At 37.7% G+C, this 25150-nt stretch overlaps 1 protein-coding gene across 1 annotated transcript in view; it reads left to right on the forward strand.

The window, feature by feature from the left end:
- Positions 1-25150, forward strand: part of LOC109102000 (transmembrane protein FAM155A-like) — an 84599-nt gene that overhangs the window by 53126 nt on the left and 6323 nt on the right. Inside the window, exon 2 of the mRNA XM_042716347.1 lies at positions 22593-22764. Within this exon, the coding sequence (XP_042572281.1) occupies positions 22593-22764 (172 nt within the window). The remainder of the gene's footprint in view (positions 1-22592; positions 22765-25150) is intronic.

Consider the following 25150-nt stretch of genomic DNA (forward strand, 5'->3'; position numbering starts at 1 on the left):
TTTATCCAAAGTGACTTACAGTGCATTCAGGCTATACATTTTTAAAAAAAAATTTTTTTTTACCAGTATGTGTAAATCAGTATAAATCCTAACTACACAACCTGGGTTAAATTACACCCCATTATCTATGCATAATAAAAAGTAATCAACTAAACAATTACACTTGCAACAATTATATTTGCAGTAAGCAAGTACTTTGTGCTCAAAATGAACCTAAAATGCTAACTAATTAGCCTAATTAAGGATTTAACATTTATTCATATAAGCACAAATGTAAAATACCATCTGAAAATGTCATGCTTTTAAAAGTGCTTTTATCTGTTTGCTATTTGTAGTTAGTATTTACCTTTTTTCATAGTTAGATTTTTGGTTGAATTTTGTGAAAAGGCATCATAATGTATTATTAATTATAATATATAGTTGTGTAATAATAATTGTAAGAAAATGTATTGTTTGTGTTTTTTCACTTGAAGATTAAATGACATTTCACTGGTATTTTGACGACTTAACTAGGAAATTTCCCAAGTTTTCATTTCACAAATCAGGTCATCTTATATTAAATGTAATTGCTTTTATAATGTTGTAAAATGCCCTGTATGTTTTTATTCACTTTATGAAAAAGTAGTAATAGTAGTTAAAAAAACAACAACTAAATATCAGTTTGTTTAAACCAGAACAACTGATATGCAGGCAATTGTACTGTGTGGGTGAAAATATGGTACTATTTTCATAGACTGTTATACAATAGTTCACAAGAATTAAAGTTCCGTAATTTACTCACCCTCAAGTTGTTCCAAACGAGTATGAATTTCTTCCTTCTGTGGAACACAAAATAAGTCATTTTAAAGAATGATGGTAACCAGTTGCTCTTAGCCATTGACTTCCATAGTATTTTTTTTTCATACTATGTTATCTTTTCTTTCAGTTACAACAGCTTTAGTATTTCTTTTTGGAACTGATTTGTTGTAGGCCTCATTGATTGTATGCACCTCCGTTTTTAAGTGAAAAATAAAATCATTATTTATAGTTAATTTTAAGAATTTTCATTCAAAAACCAGTGACATAGTTACTCTCTTAACATTTGTAACTAGTAGCAACTTTCCATCCTGTGCACTTTTAATGATGTAATAATGACTGACGTTGAGACTCCATGACAAAAAGATCTAATTTGTGAGCACTTTCTCTAAGATCACTTCAGTATTTAGTAGTCTGCAGCTATGAAGAACATAATAAAATTAAACCTCAATGAGTATGGTTGGTTCCACTCCAGATTTGCCATCATCACTTCCATGTTTAGCAACATGACTCAGCCTTTTCATAAATCCCCCACTGAACCACATCTCTTAAATTATCTCAGGCTACATCATGGTCACACATTAAAATCCTTTGAATTTCAGAAGGAAAGCCACTAGTGACCATTTCCCATATGAAAATGTTATATATGACAGATGTAATATAAATGTAATATATGACATATATTGGCCTATATATATTAAAGCGATATTACCTGTAAGTTGATAATATTGACAGATATTTAAATGCAGCGAAACATCACAGTCACCTCCTTCGACACACAACAGATCCCAATCACCCGAATTCTAATCACCTGCACCTGCAATCACTAATCAAGCCTGCTATATCTTCTCACTCCACTGAGTATTCCACTGTCTGGTCTACCGTTCATGACCCTGAACTATAACAGACTCCTTACCTGTTTACTTTCCTGTTGTTTCCTTACCTTCAGTATTCTCCGATGTCTCCGCGATCCCGATTCTCCACAGCACCCATTCATCCCCAGGATTCCGGCAAACAAACCAACTCACGATTATCAAGAGCTAAGAACCCCAGAACTTTCTATATCCACTCATAATCATCTGCCTTCAGTCCTCTCCATATCTGCATTGTCAATAAACCCTTCTGTTTACCTGCATTCATCGTGTCTCTGGCTTGTTTGTGACAGAAGACTGGACCAGGAGCCAACACCTCCATGGATCCCTGTCTTCCATCAACCGCTGAGGTCCTGGAGGAACTGGTCAACACCCTCCGGGCCTCTCTCACGCCAGTAATTACCCCACCATCTGCCTCTGTAAGTCCCATGGCCCTACCTGCTTCATATGCTGGTGACGCTACTGAGTGTGGCGGCTTCCTTCTGCAAGTGGCTCTATTTATTGAGATGCAGCCGCAGAAATTCACTACGGAACGTTCAAAGGTAGCCTTCTTAATTTCCCTCCTAAACGACAAAGCACTGGAATGGGCCCGAGCAATATGGAACGCTAACAGTCAAGTCAAGTCACCTTAATTTATATAGCAATTTATATGAAATTGCTCATCATCCAGTTTTGTATATAGACTATTCATTCCATTAGTTTTACAAATTGGTATGTTGCGCCAGGCCACAAAGAAATATAGAGCTGAGTATCATCAGCATAACAGTAAAAGCTAACACCGTGTTTCCTGATGATATCTCCCAAGGGTAACATGTAAAGTGTGAAGAGTAACGGCCCTAGTACTGAGCCTTGGGGTACTCCGTACTGCATTTGTGATCTATATGATACCTCTTCATTCACTGCTACGAATCGATGGTGGTCATATAAGTATGATTTGAACCATGCTAATGCACTTCCATTAATACCAACAAAGTTTTCTAGTCTATTCAAAAGAATGTTGAGGTCAATAGTGTCGAACACAGCGCTAAAATCCAATAGCACTAATAGAGAGATATAACCACGATCAGATGATAAGAGCAGGTCATTTGTAACTCTAATTAGAGCAGTCTCAGTACTATGATACGGTCTAAATTCTGACTGGAAATCCTCACAGATACCATTTTTCTTTAAGAAGGAATCTTGGACAGAAAAGGGAGATTCGAGATCGGTCTGTAATAAACTAGTTCTTTGGGGTCAAGTTGTGGTTTTTTGATGAGAGGCTTAAAAACAGCCAGTTTGAAGGCTTTGGGGACATATCCTAATGACAATGACAAATTAATAATAGTCAGAAGAGGATCTATTACGTCTAGAAGCATCTCTTTTAGGAGCTTAGATGGAATAGGGTTTAACATACATGCTGTTGATTTAGATGATTTAACAAGTTTATACAATTCTTCCTCTCCTATAGTAGAGATTGAGTGGAATTGTTCCTCAGGTGATCTATAGCACACTATCTGATGTGATACTGTAGCTGACAGCTGCATGGTTACAATTTTATCTCTACTAGTATCGCTCTTGGAAGTAAAGTAGTTCATAAAGTCATTACTGCTGTGCTGTTGGGAAATGTCAACACCTGTTGATGCTTTATTTTTCATTAATTAAGCCACTGTATTGAGCGGTACCATAATCAATTCATATGATACTTTCATTAATCATTTCAAGGAAGTGTTTGGCTCTGCTACTGGAGAACTTTTTCATGTCTGACCAACTTCTGCACCTGTGTCAAGGCTCATCCACCACCAGTGACACACTACAATTTCGTACACTAGCGTCGACTAGTGGCTGAAATGAAGCTGAAATGAAGCTGCTTAGATCCTACCGTCAAGGTTTGGATCCTCTCATTCACACTCAAATGGCCATCTACGATGACAACATCAGACTAGAAAGTTTCATGCAACGAGCCGCTCACATCTTGCAGTGGTTGTCAGCAGAACCGGCGCCAGTGCAGCACTGATGAGGGGGCGACTGAGGTGATGAAAGGGGGCGATGACATAGCACAGAGTAAAAGTAAAAAAAAAAAAAACCTTTTGGGGCCCATTCACGTATTTGTCGGGCCGATATTACTACAACTATTAGAATACAGGGTTCAAATAGAGATTTGGTCACGGGGCAAGTCATTGGAAGTTTTTTTTAAGTGCAAGGTCTAGAGACGTGTTTTAGAAGCTGAATTTCTTTGAACTTTAGCGCCGTGTTTTAGAATGATGTATGCATGAGAATTATGCGCGAGAAGCTGCTAAAGACCTGAGACGAGAGCGCAGCATTCAAGACGTCGGGTTGCGCATTTACTTTGAAATATAATGTAAAAGTACAGCAGTGGAATGAGTGAGTTAACCTATTAAAAGCTACTTAGCTACTTACAGATGGCAGAGTATTGAATAAAACAAAATCACATAGCCACCAAATCTGACATCCAGGAAATAAAAATGTGAGCAGTTTAAGGCAGCAGTTTTACCACAAATATAGACAAGTGATACCACCGTGACCACCAGAAATACTTAATTGTGCCTGCTTTACAGTGAAACACAAGCTCATTGCAACCAATTCCCTGACATAATACATTCATCGCGACCCATTTAACAGATGCATCATTTTAAGTTAGAACAACTTGAACAACAACAAACAATAACAATACAGCAAAATAATTAACAAACTATACGATCATCTAGCCCTCTATTAAACATGAAAACAAATATTTCATCATAGCTTACTTAGTGCTGCTTTCTTAGTTGCACCGCTTGCGTGGGAATTTGTGTCAGAGTAACAATTAAAATGCGACTTTGTGAAACACTGTCCTAAATTATTGCTATAGTAGAATCATATTATTGCTAGAAAGCCTATGCATTTGGCAAATATATTTTTTAAATTAACCATTATATTTCATAATTAAGATCTATTTTCACACTCATCTTGGGTGAGGGGGCGGGATAGTCCTTCCTGGTACTAGAGGGACCCACAGAGGGATCCACAGTGGATATCATCCTGGGACGCCCCTGGCTCACTCTCCACTCTCCAGAAGTCAGATGGGATCCCTGTGAGATCACTCGCTGGAGCGAGTCATGCCATAGGAACTGTCTCATCACTCTACCAGTACCGCTTACATGTCCCATCAAGGCACAAGTTGCTTCCACCCTAGCTGAAAGTCCTGAGCCTCAAGAAACACCCACCGTCCCATCTGACTATGCGGCATTCCAGGATGTCTTTAGTAAGCAGGCAGCCATGGGACTCTGCCATTGACTTGCTGCCTGGGGCTAAACTCCCTACGGGTAGAGTATACCCCCTGTCCATCCCCGAGCGCAAGACCATGGAGGATTACATCCAGGAGGCTCTTAACCCTCTGGAGTCGATTAACGCGTATACGCGTTTTGGGGTATTTTCTCCTGATAACCCCGAAAAGAACTTAAATTACACTTTCAGTTTTGATCGTACAGATAAGTGCAATACATCAATCGAATCTGTAAAGGGTCTACTTTTTTTTTTGTATACAGACATAATAACAACAAAACTTTGTGCATTTATAAAATAAAGATAACAAACAAGGAGTGCTGTCTGCAGCCTTTGTCTGCGCTGATCTTCAGATACAAATGCGTCATTAAAATGAACTGTAACTCAGTGAATAATCAACGAAGAGACATGAGAGAGATATCTATAGAAAGCCTGGACATGTCTACTTTTAAACTAAACAAGTGCTGCTGAAAACACAAATATTCTGTGATAAAGTATCCATATGAAAACAACGCGATGTCCGTTTTTCACGTCTCCCTTCATTATCTCTAATGCGACCACGCCCCCCGCGCCGAGCGCGCTTTTGAGATTCAAATGTTTCATTACTGAAGCGCGCGGCTTTTGAATACGCCCACACAACAGAAGACAACGCAGCGGAGAGACTGTTCTTCAAGTTTTTTATTATTTTACTGTTTGCTTCGCGATGAGAGGAATAAGACATAAATCAACCCCAAAAAGATGTCATGTGGTTGAGGATTTGAGATTTGGATTTCCTCAGAAAAAAGAATGAAGCACGTTTATTCAGCAGAGTTCATAAACATGAGTAAGTCTCTTTTTATTTATTTATATACTTTAACCAATTGAAAAAATAACAATTAAACATTTTACTAGTTAGACTTTTTCCAAAGACTTTTTCCAAACTATAATTACTGACTAAATGTATAATCAAGTGAAATATTATCAAGTTTCAATAACAATATACACTACTATACCATTCAAAAGCTTGATGTAAATAATATAAATGTAACAATAAATGTAACTGTAACAAATGTAACAATCATTGCTGTTCTTTCAATTTATCCCCCCTAAAAAAACCTAAAAAAATTCTCAGCTCTTTTTTTCAACATTAATAATAATAGATTTATAATAATAATAATAATAATAATAACAATAAATGTTTTTTTGTAGAAAATAATATTGTTAAAAGGATTTCTGAAGGATTGTGTGACTGGAGAGTAATGATGCAAAAAATTCAGTTTGAAAGTCAGCTTTGATTTTTCCTAATAAACTGTTTAACTGCACTCACAAGTGAATATTACCCCTCTGGAGTCTAAGGGTATTTTTGGGGCCTGGAGAAGTGTTTGTCATGCCCTGACATTTGTGCTTTTTTCAGTTTCTTATAAATATCTAAATGGCTGAAGTCTAATCTCACTGTAATCAGCACAAACTAGGCTATAATAATATGTGAGCAGCATGTATGTACATGATTGTGTTTTTTGAGAAAAAAAAACTGTTATGCGTGGTTAGTGAAAAACTAAAAATGTTAAATCACTTGAATAGGGCAATAAAACACATACAGAAAATTGGTTCCCAGATATTTTGAGAACTGGAGCTTGTAGCCTAGAATTTTTTTTTTCTAAATGATGTGAAAATCATCTTGTTTACTCACTTACAGAAAACAATATATTGATTTAAATTTTCTAAGACACTTTTGGTTGGTAAAAGTCATATGCGAGTAGGCGTCAACTATCATGAATTCACACCTGAGAAGACAAAGGCCTGCATAATGAGCTGCATAATGAGCCATTCAGTCACCTGTGTCACTGAGAGGGATGAGTTACAAGAAAGAATGTGAGGACAAAATAAATCTATATAATTTTATGTTTGTGTTTGTAGTTTATTTAGAATATATTTAATTATCCCACAACATAATTTAATATTCACTTGTGAGTGCAGTTAAACAGTTTATTAGGAAAAAATCAAAGCTGACTTTCAAACTGAATTTTTTGCATCATTACTCCAGTCACACAATCCTTAAGAAATCCTTTTAACAATCTTATTTTCTACAAAAAAAACATTTATTGTTATTATTATCATTATTATTATTATTATTATTATTATTATTATTATTATTATTATTATTAATGTTGAAAAGAGCTGAGAATATTTTTTTTTAGGTTTTTTAGGGGGGATAAATTGAAAGAACAGCAATGATTGTTACATTTGTTTACAGTTACATTTATTGGTACTTTTATTATTTACATCAAGCTTTTGAATGGTATAGTAGTGTATATTGTTATTGAAACTTCATAATATTTCACTTGATTATACATTTAGTCAGGAATTATAGTTTGGAAAAAGTATTTGGAAAAAGTCAACTAGTAAAATGTTTACACGTTATGTGAAAACTAGTACAAGTATATAAATCAATAAAAAGAGACTTACTCATGTTTATGATCTCTGCTGAATAAAGTGCGTCATTCTTTTTTCTGAGGAAATCCAAATCTCAAATTCCTCAACCACATCACATCTTTTTGGGGTGAATTATGTCTTATTCCTCCCATCGCGAAGCAAACAGTAAAATAATAAAAACTTGAAGAACAGTCTCGCTGCGTTGCGTGTCTTCTGTTGTGTGGGGCGTATTCAAAAGCCGCGCGCTTCAGTGAAACATTTGAATCTCAAAAAGCGCGCTCGGCGCGGGGGCGTGGTCGCATTAGAAGATAATGAAGTGAGACGTGAAAACGGACATCGCGTTGTTTTCTTATGGATTACTTTATCACAAAATATTTGTTTTCAGCAGCACTTGTTTAGTTTAAAAGTAGACATGTCAGGCTTTCTATAGATATATCTCTCATGTCTCTTCGTTGAGTATTCACTGAGTTACAGTTCATTTTAATGACGCATTTGTATCTGAAGATCAGCGCAGACAAAGGCTGCAGACAGCACTCCTTGTTTGTTATCTTTATTTTATAAGTGCACAAAGTTTAGTTGTTATTATGTCTGTATACAAAAAAAAGTAGACCCTTTACAGATTCGATTGATGTATTGCACTTATCTGTACGATCAAAAACTGAAAGTGTAATTTAAGTTCTTTTCGGGGTTATCAGCAAAAAATATTACTAATCAAAAATTAAGTTTTAATATACAGTAGGAAATTTATTATGTTGTGGGATAATTAAAATATATTCTAAATAACTACAAAACATAAAATTATATAGATTTATTTTGTCCTCACATTCTTTCTTGTAACTCATCCCTCTCAGTGACACAGCTGACTGAATGGCTCATTATGCAGCTCCATTATGCAGGCCTTTGTCTTCTCAGGTGTGAATTCATGATAGTTGACGCCTACTCGCATATGACTTTTACCAACAAAAAGGTGTCTTAGAAAATTTAAATCAATATATTGTTTTCTGTAAGTGAGTAAAACAAGATGATTTTCACATCATTTAGAAAAAAAAAATTCTAGGCTACAAGCTCCAGTTCTCAAAATTCCTGGGAACCCAATTTTTCTATATGTGTTTTATTGCCTTTTTCAAGTGATTTAACATTTTTAGTTTTTCACTAACCATGCATAACATTTTTTTTCTCAAAAACACAATCATGTACATACATGCTGCTCACATATTATTATAGCCTAGTTTGTGCTGATTACAGTGAGATTAGACTTTAGCCATTTAGATATTTATAAGAAACTGAAAAAAGCACAAATGTCAGGGCATGACAAACACTTCTCCAGGCCCCAAAAATACCCTTAGACTCCAGAGGGTTAAGCAAGGCTTCATCCATCCATCCACTTCCCCGGCAGCCTTGAGTTTCTTCTGTGTGGGCAAGATGGACAGGGGTTTGTATGTCGTGCATAGACTATTGCATGCTGAATTCCCAGACGGTGAAGCTGCCAAATCCACTTCCCCTGGTCCCAGCTGCATCTTCTCCAAACTGGACCTGCAGAGTATGTAAGACCCCGTTCGAATCCGGGAAGGCGACGAGTGGAAGACGCCGTTCATCACCCCCGCAGGCCACTTTGAATACCAGGTCATGCCGTATGGCCTGTCAAACTCACCGTCTGTCTTCCAAGGCTTCAAGAACAAGGTGTTCTAGGAGTTCCTCAATAAGTTTGGGATCATCTACAGTGATGATATTCTCATCTACTCCCGGAACCTGGCCGAACATCTCCACCACATCACGCAGGTCCTCCAGAAGCTCCGTCAACACCAGCTGTATCTGAAATTGGAGAAGTGCGAATTCCATTGCTTCTCAGTCCAGTTCCTCGGATATGTCATCAGTCAGGAAGGTATCCAGATGGACCAGGGGAAGTTTAAGGCCATCAGGGAATGGCCGCTTCCACAGTCGGTGAAGGAACTGCAGAGATTTCTGGGATTCGCAAACTTCTATCAACGGTTTGTGAAGAATTTCAGCATGCTCACGGCTCCTCTTATTTCCCTGCTACGAGGCAAACACAAATCCCTGTCCTGGAACAGCCTTGCCCACAAAGCATTCGACCAGCTCAAAGAGCCCTTCAGCACGGCCCCCATCCTTCATCATCCGGATCCCCAGGTACCGTTTGTAGTGGAAGTTGATGCCTCTACCACCGGCATTGGGGCCGTGCTGTCGCAGCAATGTGGTGAACCTCCAATCTTCCATCCTTGCACTTACTTCTCCAGAAACCTGACCCCAGCGGAGCAGAATTAAAAGAATTACGATAACTACTTGCCATCAAATTAGCCCTGGAGGAGTGGCGTCACTGGCTGGAGGGAGCCCACCATCCTTTCTCTGTGATCACGGATCATAAGAATCTCCAGTACTTCCGAGAAGCCTAAAGGTTCCTAGTTTGCTACCAGCCCCCACTTTTCCCATGGACAGAAGAGCCCTCAGAGGTTCCAGCTGTGGACCACTGGTTCTAAGAGAGCGAGAGAGTGTGGGACTTGGCTCACGTCGTTCTCCAACAAGCAGTGCAGATGCATAAGATCTTCGCAGATGCCAGGCGTACCAATACTCCAACCTACCAGCCTGTAGAGCTTGTCTGGCTGTCCACCAAGGATCTGCGCCTCCGCCTGCCCTGTCCCCGCTATATTGGTCCGTTCCCGATACAGAGGCAGATCAACAAAGTCACCTACCTTCTTCAGCTTCCAGCCAGGTACCAAATTCACCCCTCATTCCTTATCTCACTCCTCAAACCCTGTTCTTCCTCCTCCTCAGGATCCACCGAGCCGGAAGCACCCCCTCCTCCAGAGATTCTGGACCAGCTCTCAGTGTACCAGGTGAAGGACATCTTGGATTCGTGGTGACGGGGTGGCTGGTTGCAATATCAAGTCAACTGGGAAGGATACGGACTAGAGGAAAGGTCCTGGGTGACCCGCGACGATATACTGGACCCATCACTGCTGGAAGAATTCCACTGCAAGCGTCCAGACCATCCCGCACCCCGAAGTCGCGGTCGCCCTCGTCGCCGCATGGGGGCATCAGGAGCCACCCCTGGAGGAGGGGGTAATGTCAGAGAAACATCAGTCACTAACATCAGCACAGTCACCTCCTTCGACACACAACAGATCCTAATCACCTAAATTCTAATCACCTGCACTTACTTGTCAAGCCTGCTATATCTTCTCTATCCACTCAGTATTCCACTGTCCGGTCTACCGTTCACTACCCTGAACTATACCAGACTCCTTACTTGTTTACTTACCTGTTGTTTCCTTACCTTCAGTATTCCCCAACGTCTTCCGTGACCCCGATTCTCCACAGCACCCGTTCATCCCCAGGATTCCGGCAACAAACCAAGCCATGATTATCAAGAGCTAAGAACCCCAGAACTTTCAATATCCACTCATATTCACCTGCCTTCAGTCCTCTCCATATCTGCAGCGTCAATAAACCCTTCTGTTTACCTGCATTCCTCCTGGCTTGTTTGTGACAGCTTTAGGATAAGAGCATATATTAGATAATACATGTCAATATGATTAATTTTGATATGTAGTGTTATGTATGTTAGCAATATATATTTAATTTGTGTGTGTGTGGAACAAAAATAATGCAATTGCTTAATTGCAGGAAGGTACACAGTAACATTCATACAGGCATTTTCAGTGAAATTCTGTAATTCTTTAATTATTATTCAATACTGCTAGTCAATTAACATAGCACTAATACACATGTCGAAGCTTGTCAGGAAAAGCAGAAAAGTCTATGCACAACAATCTTTTTTCTTCCCTCTTGGCAAACAGCGTGAACACTTCTGGTCCCCCTGGATGGGTGAAAAAGAATGAGACGGAGATGGGAGGGTGGCAGCAAGTTTCAAGATGCACACCCAACTCCTTATTCCTAGAAGACTGCTTTCAAGAAAACAGCACGTGTGAGCATGTCTGGGACCCAAGGAGAGTAACACTCACACACTTACATGCTCACGAGAGAGTGGGGGAGTCATGGGCTCTGCTTTTCAATCTAAATGCAAATGTGAAGAACAGGAACTCATAAGCAACAGGACAGAAGACAAAACAAAAGAGAAAAAGCACAAGATTAAGAAACACTTGTGTGTTATCATGTATGTTTTAGAGTATGTAAGTGTGCATAGTTCCTATATGAGTTTATGTTGTGATCAATAGACAACTTTGTTTTTCCATGGATGTGTGCCTGTCTGCTCGTGGAATGTGGCTAATTCTTCTTTAATGAGCTGCTGATGTCATTAGTGTGAGGTGTATGCATCACTGCATCCTCAATTGGCTGAAACCATAGTGATGAGGCAATCCACACAGACATCACGTCAGGCTGTGAAATGAAGATGCAGTTCTGTCAGAGCAGGAGTCATCTGTGGCCGATCTGCCAGCGATGGTTTAGAATGTTTTTTGTTTGTTTGTTTTTTTATCAGTTTGTAAGCTAGTCAAAAGTGGGTGTCTTATAAAGGTTTAACAGTTGTTGTTTTTGTTCTCTTTGTGCGTTAATGAATGACTGCTCAAATTTATTCCAGGTAAAAAAAAAAGGTTTATTCATTCATTCATGTGGCAAACCAGCAGAAAAATAACCAATTATGATGAAGACCATATTTGCACCATATTTACAAATAAACCCTAAGTGACAGTTACAAAACCACAGGAAGATTTGTTTACCCTTTATTGTGGGGTGTATAATGAGGTTGTATATGATGCCCTCAAAAACAGGCTGCTCATTATCAGTAAAAGCTGTTCACTGGTTCTGAAACATTTCCTTGTAATACACCTTGAGCTCCTCTATTAAAACAAATATTTCAGGATTTCTCAAGTACTGTACTTATTAAATAAATGTATCGTGTGTTTAAAGCATTACATAAAATAGAATACATTAAATACCTTAAACTCAAGAGATGGCAATGTATTTTTAAAAGAAAACTTCAAAAGGAAGTAAATAATCTTTTGGTTTCTCTATTTATGTCCTGTTCCTTCTCTCACAAATGCTTAATGCTTTTTCCAACACACATTTGATGAATCAAAGTGGCCAAAGCATAATGTAATCCACCATTTATTTTTGGATGTTTGAATGTCTTTGTACGTTGTGGCGAGTCGGCTGCCAGCCCCCCCCCCCCAATTATCAGCATCACCCCATCCCTTAATCGCTGCCATTCGCCAGGCTCCCGACAGAAGTAGGTGCGTGAGAGAGGAGGGGCGCTGAAATAGCCAGGGCTGGCGGTGTGTGATGAGGCACACCTGAAGCCTCAACACCGGCGGCCTGTTAAATGGCGAGTGTGCCTCTCCTCGGGAGACCGGTCTCTTCCCCGTGCATGCAAGCTGGTGTCCTCGTGGGTCCACGAAGGGTGCGTAGAGGGACTCCTGCACCGCCAGAGCTGTGAGCTGCTGGACCCATTGTCAGGCCGAGAGCCGCACCCGTTATATGGCTGACGGGCCAGGATGCCAGGCTGTTTATCCCCGGGAAGCGCTGTGGGCCATGGAAGATGAAGGCACTCAAAAGAAGTCACCGCCCCTTGTGCCCCGGACTAAGAGGGATTACCAGGACCCTTCCTTCACCGAACAATGCCCCACTTTCACGAACCCCGCAGCATGCCGAGGACACCAGATCCCCTGTTTATTTTGAATACCCTTTCCCTTTTGACAGTTTTATTCCCTGTTTTTAAGTTATTTTCTGTTAATAAAAGCCTCTCAGAGGCCTGACACCACACCCACTGTGTCTGTCGTTTGCTCCTCCCTCCACATTGGTGGAGAATGCGGGCAAAGTGGAGCCAAGACAACACAGTTGGGCAACACCTGATGACATAATCCCCTCTTGCTCGCAAAAGTTTGTGGGAACCTTGACCGCGACGGAGAGTAATGACAGAGATGGTCTCCCAGCCACAAAACGGTTAAATTACGTTACTTCTATTGTTATTTACCCTGTGGTTGGTTGAGGCAGTCGACTAAAACCCGGTTTCTCTGTCCCAGCGTGGTTCGAGAGGGAGAGCTGCCTGGAGAGGAATCCCTGCCCCACCCACTCCGACCGTATGGAGCCTGGTTGAGGAAGGTAGCACTCCCGTGTGGGCAGCGTCTTCTTCCGCCACAATGTATATATGTGTTTGCTGGAAAAAGAGATAGAAAGAGATGCTCTTTGGCAGATGGCTTGTATTTCTTCACTCCAGTTGTGAATCTCGGCCCACAGCCGAAACACATAAGCAGCTTCCAGATTAATAAATAAGCAGGCAAATAATTGGCACCAATTAAATATTGAAATGCAGCGGTTGTTTACAGAAAAATGACTGGAGCTACAAATTGGGACATTAAGCTCCACTATAAGACAGCATGTTATCTCATTTTACAGATGCATTTGGCAAGCATCAATCTTCTACTATGTCTTTCATGTGATTATCTTGTTACAGCCACTTCAGTTTGACTGCGTGTCATGACATTATGTGTCATATAATGTGTTATTTTTATGACAAAGAACATATGTCTCGTGGCCACCCCATACGCAAATGTGATATGCACATATATTTAAATTCCAAATGTGTAATATATAGTTAAGAGGTAAAAACACATATGAACCCTTCATATATATACATAAATATCTAAACCATACAAATATGTATGTTTATGTATGTGATACTTTTTGGATATATTTCATGTACATACATACATCATAAAACATGCAATACATGTGGATATTATATGAGAAAATATAAAAGATAGATATGCATTTAAAAAATCAAAAAAAAAACATACACATACATATTATTATATATATAATTTTAATATAATTATATGACATACAAAAACAAAACCAAAAAAAAAAAAAATCACAAAAAATTTATTTATGTACATATGCTAGTTTTCCTATGAGGATGTTATATATGTTATAAATGTATATCTGCCTAGAAAATGTAACGTATGTGAAAATTATATATTGCTTTTTGGTAACATAAAATGATAATATCACTCTTGATATATTGGTCCTATGTCATAGTCTCTGTATTATTTGACTAAACAAAAAATCTGTGGTACATTAAACCTCAAAAATCTTCATCATCAGCTGCCATAGCCATATTGTATTATAGATTTTGTGTCATGGTTTGGCTGGTTATCATGGTCCAGTTAGATTCTACACCATCTGGTTCCAAAAAACAACTTTTTGCAAGCAACATGTAAATCAGTAATATAATGTTACATTGCAGTAGATGTCTTACCAATTACATATTAAAAGAGTGAAGGTCTCCAGAAGGTCCTGTGATGATTTTAGCTTGACTTTAACTGTTTTAGTCACTCGGCTTTGGGCTTTTGTTCATTTTCATCCTTGAGGGCTTTGTGAGTGTTAAGACAAACAGTGAAATGGAGAGATTTCAAGCAGCATTGGTATCAAATCCAATTAGAGCCAGTAGGGTTGTCCATGTGGTAGACTGAGAGACATAAAACAGAGCATTAAGGCAGTATTTGGGTAATGCCTGCTGTCCTGTACACCACTGCCTAATTGAAATTCATAAGGAAAACACCATGTGAATACCACCTCTCGAACATTTTGTTTAGCTCGAGAAGCAACTCAGCTGGGATCTGTGGGAACACATTTACAGTGCTTGAGACAAAATACATCTCTGATAAATAGTGAAATACTATACTTTGCTTATTTGAGGTGTGTTGACCTGATGCAGCACTAGACTGAACTGCCTAAATTGAAAGAGTGCCATGATCAAAGCTTAGAGAAGCAGTTGCGATCATGAAAGTGGATGCTTTTGAAATTCACAAATCCATTTTAAAGTTCTACCTACACTGCTGTTGTGTCCTTGAACAATATTTTTCAGCTTTATGCAAAGTGTCAAAATGTAATTACAATTCATATAATTGAGACATTATCAAACTGTTGAATATTCTCAAAACGTTTAGAGAAAGATACAGTCGTCATTGCTAATGCTTCAAAGTCGAAACAAGGAAAAAATATAGGGCTTTGATCTTTGGTATTTATTAAGGCCTAATTGAAGAAATTCTCTGTTAAACAACACAGACGCTCTTTGAAGCTCGCTACCATTTAACAGTTCTTTGAATCTAGTCTTTAACCTTTATCTTCACATTTTTGGCTTGAAAATATATATGCAGATCCAAGACTGACAGGTTGAGAGGAGGGAAATTTCACAACTAGCTTGTTTGTTTGATTTGCGAACAGTCACTATCGAAATGTGGGAGGGTGCCATTGTTTATTAGGCATTCAGAGAAAAGTGATGCTGGTGACATTTTGGTAACCCTTGACAGTGTGCAGTATGCAAGTGCAGGTTGCAGAAGGACACAAATTCACTCAAAGTCACTATTTTGAGAACATAGCAAGAAGCTTAGCCTCGCCGCTCTAAATATTCAGCGAGAGGTGTGTGTTATTGCCAGCCAATTTTTTGACAGCACCCGGGGCTGCAGCATGAGTCAGCAGCGCAGATGTCTGCTGCTAGCACTGCTCACATCTGGAGAGCCAAGGACACACAACAAATGTCATTAACATGTTGCTTCATCTGGCTTCAAGGGGGCAGAAAAAAACATCATCCTGATTAGTAGATCTAAACAAGCATGGCATGTCAGGTGTTGTTAGTCATGTCATGCCAGCAACCAAAACTATAAATACAATTAGCTCTAGAAAAAGGTTCTCTTTTTTTATTAATCAGAGCAAGGCCTCAGTGGACAGGCATGAACAAGGTGAACAACAGTGTTATTATGTTCTTTTACAGTAAAAACAACTAAGTCTTACTGGCTCATACAGCTGTAAACATTAGCTCACGGTGAGGACAATCTAATTTTACAGTTTATAATATAGATCTGAATTATATTATGCATTCAGGCATGCTGTTCAATAATTATGTTAGAGGTGAAGCATTTAATTTCTGCACCAAACAGAATTACAATATAATACAATGCAATGACTGTGTTCAAACAGGTTACATTATATACACTATACACCCTTGTCCGCTATTCCCTTATTACAGAAATATATTTTTAAAAAGTATACCTAACTGCAATCTGAATGTCAGGTTTTTGGACAATTATTTGCATTTTAATTACAATTAAAAGAAAAAGTTTTAAGTTTAAATTAGCATTATAAAATTACTGACAATCATTTATGGTAAACTAAAATATATTTTAATTTCATTTATTTTATATCATGTGTTTACATATATTTATAATTACAAATTTGTAATGACGAAGTTGCATGTTAGAATATTTAAAACATTAACTTTAAAAATAACATTGAATAGCACACTACAGTTAAAATCATAATATTATCTGCTTTTATATGTTAGTCCACACAACACAAATAAGTGTACTTCTTTAAAGCATGAAAAAAAAGATTGTAAAACAATGATTTAAAATGTACCTTAAATAATTTTGTTATTCTTAATTTTGACATTAATCTAAATTATTACATCAGACATATATATTGGTTCTAAATATTGGTTATCGTTCTACTTGATCTGTAATAATCAGTATCGGAATTGGCCCTGAAAAACATGTATCGGTCGACCCCTATTAGTCAGGTCTTTGTGTTGTGCATGCAGACATGTTAGACAATATTCTCTGTCAACATAAAAAATAAAATGAGGGAATATAGCTCTATTTGTTGGAAGATTGGTGTTCCAACTCTCCAGCAGAGTTCCAGAGACCTGTAGATCAATGCCAAGGCACAGTGAAGCTGTTCTTGCAACAACAAAAGTGCCTGCCCTAAGATATATGTTTCTCTTATTTTGTCACCTCTGTAGTTTCACGTGGTCGGTTTGTTATGTCAGGTGATTTGACAGTGCTGGTGTTGTTCAAGAGGTTTTTGAGCAGTACAACTACTGGTTTTAATTGCAGGGATGTGTATTGTGCAAAACATCACAGTAATGACAACAGAGCTTTTAACTGCAAGCAAGTGATTAAATAATACTGTCATCAATTTCAAATATTTTATAGAGCAGGAAGGGGTTTTTGACCTGAGTATATGAGGACATATAGGGCCTAATGTAAATATTTGAAAGAAAAAGAGGGAGGTTTTCTCCTCCTCATTGTGACTTTTATATTGCTTACTGGGGGTTGTAAGTCAGCATTCTCTGTAAATGATATTTAATGTGCAATATATACACACACACAATCATGTATATATATATAAGTATATACATACAAAATCGATGTTTTATAAGTTAAAACAAACAAACTTTGACAAAACATATATGCTTTATATAATAAACTTTCTATTTATAACCTTTTTTTTTGCTCACTGTGTATTGCATATCACCTGGGGACCCACAGCACAGCACATTGTGTCTGTCTTATCTGACAGACTCAGTTCAGTACCACTCTCTGCTATGATTTGAATCAGGTGTATTAAATAAGGAGGTCATACAAAATATGCACTGCTGTGGGTCCTCCAGGGCCCCATTTGATATTATGTGACAAATCTTAGATCTTCTAATCATAATTCATCTCTGGCAAATTTGGCTATTCAAATGCATTTGTGAATTTGATTGAAGCATCAAAATTATGTTGTCTGAGATTACTGTGAATTCTCATTGGAAAAGGCAGATGTATCGATACTTACAACCATGGTCAGCAAAGCAGTGACTGGCTGCCAGTATCAAGCACAGTAGCTGTCATCGCTCAAATTAAAGGACAGTACTGGACAGGATGTGGAAAATCTGATTAGCCAAAGTAATAATTAACTGATTTTGTTATTTTTGTTGGCCTACACTGGATTTTACATTACATTTACATAACTGGAATAGGATAAACTACAGTACTTTAACATGACCTTTAAGTCCATCTGTTGCTGATTTTACATACATGACTATCTCTGGATGTTAACTTACACAATCATTGGTTCAGAATCACACCCAGTATTGCACAAACTCCAGGTTTCTTAATCTAATCGTGTTCTGCAATAATGTGGCAAGTCTTTTTTTCCATGTAATTAGTTACCATTGATGCATTATAATGATCCTCGGAAGCACTTTAATTAGATTTGAATCATTAATGAGAAACTCATGGTTAATGAAGTTTGATTGGACATGTGAGTGTGCAGAGACAGACCCAGATGTAAGCTTGCACAAGACACACACACACACACACACACACACACACACACACACACACACACACACACACACACACACACACACACACACACACACACATCATGTTACTAAATGAAGGGATTTAGATAAATGAAACATTTTTGTAAAGTGTTATTTCCGGGAGTAAGGAATGTTTGTGTGTGTTCTGGTATATATGGTTTATGAGAACACAAATGTAAATAATGACATGGGTACTACAACGTAAACATGGTTTATGAGGACACTTCCTGTGTCCCTGTAAAACAAAAGGCATAAAAAAACACACAAAACGGTGTTTTATGAAATTCAAAAATTGAAAGTAGTTTTTAGTAAGGGGTAGATTTAGGTGTAGGGTTGGTGTAGGGCGATAGAAAATACAGTTTGTACAGTATAAAAACCATTACGCCTATGGAGAGTTCAAATGCAAGTATGTGTGTGTGTGTATGCCTATATTTTGAGGACAAATTTGTACTCCCAAAACATAATCTCTGAACACCTCCTTTTGGGGACACCCTTATTTGGAAAAAAAAAAAAAGTATAAAAATTACTAATTTAAACGATGTTCTCTGCTTGGATTGGCAGTAACAAAGAGCAAGGGCTTGTCGAGTGTCATCTGATTGCATTTTCAGTGTTAATGCTTTGTAAATAACATGCTCTTTTTTTTTTTTTTTTACCTCTTCATGTTTTTGAAGGAAATAGATTTTTTTGTACTATACTGTACTAGAATTCTTGGAGAATTCTTGAAAACTGTATAATTTAATTAGAATATTGAACATATGGTTTTGACAGCTAATGCTCAGTTCTAAATAGCACTGCAGATAAAATTTTGTTTGCAAATTGAATTAATGCCTTTCTGTTAGTCAATGAATAATACTTGCAAGGTCTACAAGGTCAACATAATATACACCAAGTATTGTACAGGTAGTGTGCTGCTTATTCATACAAAATAGTTCATTTTTTTCTGTCTCTTTTATATGGGTCAAATTTGCAATTCCGTCATGCTTGTTAAGCTTGACAGAACCACAGTTCCTTGATGAAAAAAAGAACAACTTCCTCTTTCATAGCATTCATTTTTCTTTTCAAATCCACCACTGATGCTGTTCACTTGCATGACCATGCCTTTCCTGATAATGACTGCATAACCCTTAACCTTGGCTCATGGCCATATGGTCATAAGAAATCCCTTGAAGCATTGCGGTGGATACTCATAGCACTCTTTACCATCTAAATGCCTGAAGGTATTGCACGCTTTAACCTTTTGACCTGATGATGTGGGAGGATTCACAAATTTTTCATAGCCCTAGAACTTTTATCTCACAGCTGCAGAAATGCTGTGTTGATGGTTTTTAATTTAAAGAATTTAATTGTTGCTCTTTTTAATGCAGTAGTCCCTAGTCAGGGTAAAGTGGCATATTTAATTTCTGACAGCAATAAAAACGAGGCTGTGAGTGACTGTAGTTCCTCCGCTCTTCATATGTCCATGCATTCCCTTGTTCAAAACATCAAAAAAACAGGATTCTGGTGAAACTAGATATCTTTGTCTTTTGTAACTAATGTCAAGAGATGAGGTATGTATAATAAATTAAATATATAAATTAAAATCAGTATAATATAGAAACATCATATGTAGAAGTTGGCCTTCAGCAGAAAGCTCCGCCATCTTGGGTGTGGCATGTCACTCTTGCAATAACAATAACAAAAATGCCCTAGCAGACCTGACTGCCAAAAAAACAAAAAACCACACAACATAAAATCTCAGATGCTAAGGATGCCATTACTACGCTATAACTTTATGTAGCAAATTGGTATTTTCTGATTCTATATACAGTATACAAATTTTAATTCAGCTTCCATTAGGTTTGAACTTCTTTTTACATATTTGATGAGCTGTATGTGTGTTGATCAGTGTTAATATGTGAATAAAAGTCTTAATTAAATCTGTTCATCATTACATCGTCAAGTAAAATCACATTTATATATCACTTTATACAACAAGCCTCTTAATAACAATGTTAATGTTGCAGAATTTAGCAATTCAGTTTCAGATGTACAGTAAAGCAGCTAGACAGAAGGCAGTAGTGTTATTATTCAGCTCAATTCAGATCAGCGTTGATTCAGATCAGTTCAATAACTTATAATCAATATAATCTATTATCAAATGAGTTCAGTTCAGCTATAATCAGCTCTACAGAAGACAGTAGTGTCATTCAAATCAATACATTTCAATGTTGATTCTGTTTAGCTCAGTAACTGTCATGTTCATCAGTTATGAAACAAACTCAATTCAACTATAATTCAGGTCTATAGATGATGTTAGTGTCGTTATTCAGCTCATTTTAGTTAATTTTAATTCAGTTATTATAAGTAATAAATAATAACTGGGTCAATGTTCCAAAGTTAATAAATCATGAAAAGCATTCCCTTCAGCTGTAAGCAGAAGCCAATAGTGTCTTTATTCAGTGCAAATTATTCAGTGTCTCTTCAGAAGACTTATTAAACAGCTTGATTTGTATGGATTGCTTTAAGATGTTCTTATGAATGTTTTGATACTTGAAGGTTTTGGTGGAATGGATTTTCAGTGGAGAGAAAGAAATCTCATAGGTTTCATTAAAAATATCTTCACTTGAGTTTTAAAGATGAATGATTTTGGATGAACTATCCCTTTAAAACCAATCTGAACAATTTGTTCTTGAATGAGACTGATCCATTTCTTGAGTTCTGGTTGTACTGTAGCTCACTGAACTGTGAACAGGGTCACCATGGTTTTTGTGATGTTATCTGCCATAAATGCAATAGGATTACTGTAATATTGTGAGATAGTAGCAACTGTTTGTAGCTGTGGTGGGCCTATGTGGGAGAAAATCCAGCGCCGTTTTTACTGAAATTTTGAACCTTTTTAATGTATTTATTATTATTATTATTATTTTATCTTTGGCTCATACGTTGAGTTACGCCTGTCACAGGAAGCTTTCTTCCTAAACACGTACAGTAAGTGCAAATTTATGATGTGACAGCTCTAGATTTACAGTAACTAAACATTTGTTTTTCGCTTCCATCTGGCATGCGATGGGTGAGATGGGGGTCAGCAACCCTCAATGGCGTGTCATTTCCTGTTATTCTGTTACAGATGTCTTGTTTTTAAAGACTTTTTAAGAAGAGAGAGAGGAAGAGAGAATCCTCTTAGAAACCAGCCTTCACAAATCAGACTGCAGTACTGGATTCTCTGACAGCCAGACAGTGCTAATGACGACCTGGTTTTCTATGCCTCCTGTTCTCTTTTTCAACACACACACACTCGTGGATGCTCTGGCATCTTCCCTTTCCTCAACAGCAGGCTGTGCTGTGTGCTATGTAGGGCAAAATAAATGAGCAAAGTCTATTCTTATAGCGCCGTGGAGTCTTCTGCCCGCCCCTTGCACTGCCCACTGCACTATTCTGCTACTGATTCACTTCATATATAGTATAATATTATCATTTTGTCACAGTGATGTTGCAGTAGGCATATTTGGTTAGACAGTCAAAGGTACATCATAAAGCAGCAGCATTTTTATGAGGTCTTTGTGACCTGGTTGGGCCTCTGTGTATGTCACTGAGGCAGCACAGGCAACTGTGAGACAAATGAATCTGCAAACAGGTCTGAAGTGGAGAGCTTAGCAACTCTCCCATCTGCTGGTCACTTTGAGTACTGCACAATTGATTGATAGTGATATTGGTTTAAATCCTTTGCTATAAAGTGTCACTGAATGGTATATGAAATAAAAAATGACACTTGTTATGGCACTGTAGTGACAGTGAAGTCAGTCACTCAAGAGTTTATTGCTCATTTCAATGCTCTTTCAATGGGGACCGAGGTTTTAAGCTTCAAAAAGAACCATGGCAGTATCGTAAAACTCTATTTTACATCTATTTTAAGTCTTTTGAAGGATGAACATGAGAGCTTTGTACGAGTAGGAGACCAAAATTTAGGTTGTTATTCACTGAAAATCTTGACATTTGCCCTATTTCTCCCTGATGATTTCATCAGTGATTCATAAGAGTAAGAGTGGAAAACATTTCCAACTTTCCAAAATGTGTGAAATCCGACCCACAGGAGTTGAAAAGTTTAATGGTTTGCATTCATTTATTTGTTTGTTTCTTTCTTGCTCTCTCTACAGACTGTCTACAGGCCCTGGCTCTGCGCTCAGTATTTCCAGAGTCCTCAGTCAGGTTGCAGTCATAAGATTCCCTGTGAACAGTACTGTCTTGAGGTCCAGCAGAGGTGTCCGTTCATATTGCCTGACAATGATGACCTTATACATGGTGGAACTCCCAGTTTTATATGTGCAGGTTGGTATACAAATATTTGTGAACTCCACATAGCCAGAACTGGATTGTAGTTTGTGACAGTTTGTGTAGTTTGATTTAAATAATTTAAAAATCATGTTATTGTTTCATAGAGCAGAGCTTGTTCAATTCTCATTATAATTTCAGCACTTCTTTAAATTAAATACATTGGAAATACTGAAATGAAACATGCTATTTGGATTATCATACAGCTTTTTAGTGACATCTGTTGGACAATTACTGAAACCATCCTAAAACAAACAGGTGCATCTCAATAAATTAGAATGTCATAGAAAAGTTCATTTATTTCAGTAATTCAACTCAAATTGTGAAACTTGTGTATTAAATAAATTCAATGCACACAGACCGAAGTAGTTTAAGTCTTTGGTTCTTTAATTGTGATGATTTTGGCTCACATTTAACAAAAACCCACCAATTCACATCTCAACAAATTAGAATACTTCATAAGACCAATAAAAAATAAAAAATAAACCTTTTTAGTGAATTGTTGGCCTTCTGGAAAGTATGTTCATTTACTATACATGTACTCAATACTTGGTAGGGGCCCCTTTTGCTTTAATTACTGCCTCAATTCGGCGTAACATGGAGGTGATCAGTTTGTGGCACTGCTGAGGTGGGATGGAAGTCCAGGTTTCTTTGACAGTGGCCTTTAGCTCATCTGCATTTTTTGGTCTCTTGTTTCTCATTTTCCTCTTGACAATACTTGATAGATTCTCTATGGGGTTCAGGTCTGGTGAGTTTGCTGGCCAGTCAAGCATACCAACATCATGGTCATTTAACCAACTTTTGGTGCTTTTGACAGTGTGGGCAGGTGCCAAATCCCGCTGGAAAATGAAATCAACATATTCAAAAAGCTAGTCAACAGAAGGAAGCATGAAGTGCTCCAAAATTTCTTGGTAAACGGGTGCAGTGACTTTGGTTTTCAAAAAACACAATAGACCAACAACAGCAGATGACATTGCACCCCAAATCATCACAGACTGTGGAAACCTAACACTGGACTTCAAGCAACTTGCTATGAGCTTCTCCACCCTTCCTCCAGACTCTAGGACCTTGTTTCCAAATGAAATACAAAACTTGCTCTCATCTGAAAAGAGGACTTTGGACCACTGGGCAACAGTCCAGTTCTTCTTCTCCTTAGCCCAGGTAAGATGACTCAGGAGTGGCTTAACAAGAGGAATACGACAACTGTAGCCAAATTCCTTGACACGTCTGTATGTGGTGGCTCTTGATGCCTGGACCCCAGCCTCAGTCCATTCCTTGTAAAGTTCACTCAAATTCTTGAATCGATTTTGCTAGACAATCCTCATAAGGCTGCGGTTCTCTCGGTTGGTTGTGCATCTTTTTCTTCCACACTTTTTCCTTTCACTCAACTTTCTGTTAACATGCTTGGATACAGCACTCTGTGAACAGCCAGCTTCTTTGGCAATGAATGTTTGTGGCTTACCCTCCTTGTGAAGGGTGTCAATGATTGTCTTCTGGACAACTGTCAGATCAGTAGTCTTCCCCATGATTGTGTAGCCTAGTGAATCAAACTGAGATACCATTTTGAAGGCTCAGGAAATCTTTGCAGGTGTTTTGAGTTGATTAGTAGATTGGCATGTCACCATATTCTAATTTGTCGAGATAGTGAATTGGTGGGTTTTTGTTAAATGTGAGCCCAAATCATCACAATTAAAAGAAACAAAGACTTAAACTACTTAATTACTTAAACAAATAAATATAAATAAAACAATACTAACACAATTAGAATCAAATTAATAAAACAAATTAACTTTTCCACGACATTCTAATTTATTGAGATGCACCTGTATATGGTTGCTACGTATAAACGATCATCATATACAGTACAGTATATTATATATATATAACATACAGTATGTACATATAATTTTTTTACTATGATATTTGATGTTATAAACATCTTCAACTAGAGAATGTATATATAAAAATTATATATGGCCTTATAAGCAACATACTTTGCAATATCACTAAATTCTCACGCAATATTGATATAAGGCAATATTCCATTTATCACATTTCTGTATGCCGCATAACAATCTAGTGAGCACTTCATGTACATCACCCTAATCTCTTATAATCATCAATAATCAATAATAATATTGTAATCAATGAATAGTTTAAAGATAATAATAATATTAATAATCAACATTTTATATGTAATGGAGCTGATGAGACGAGAGACATGCTGATCCATATGCAAGCTTTTTATTAAAAGATGTGGTCACAAACACAGGCAGGGTCGAAACACCAGCGAACAGGTATGGCACGGCCAAAACAAATAAGCAGTCCAATAAACAGGCGTGGGTTAATCGACGGTGAACAATATCCAACAGGGCAAGGCAAA

This window comes from Cyprinus carpio, chromosome B1, assembly GCF_018340385.1.
Source record: "Cyprinus carpio isolate SPL01 chromosome B1, ASM1834038v1, whole genome shotgun sequence".
Lineage (NCBI taxonomy): Eukaryota > Metazoa > Chordata > Actinopteri > Cypriniformes > Cyprinidae > Cyprinus > Cyprinus carpio.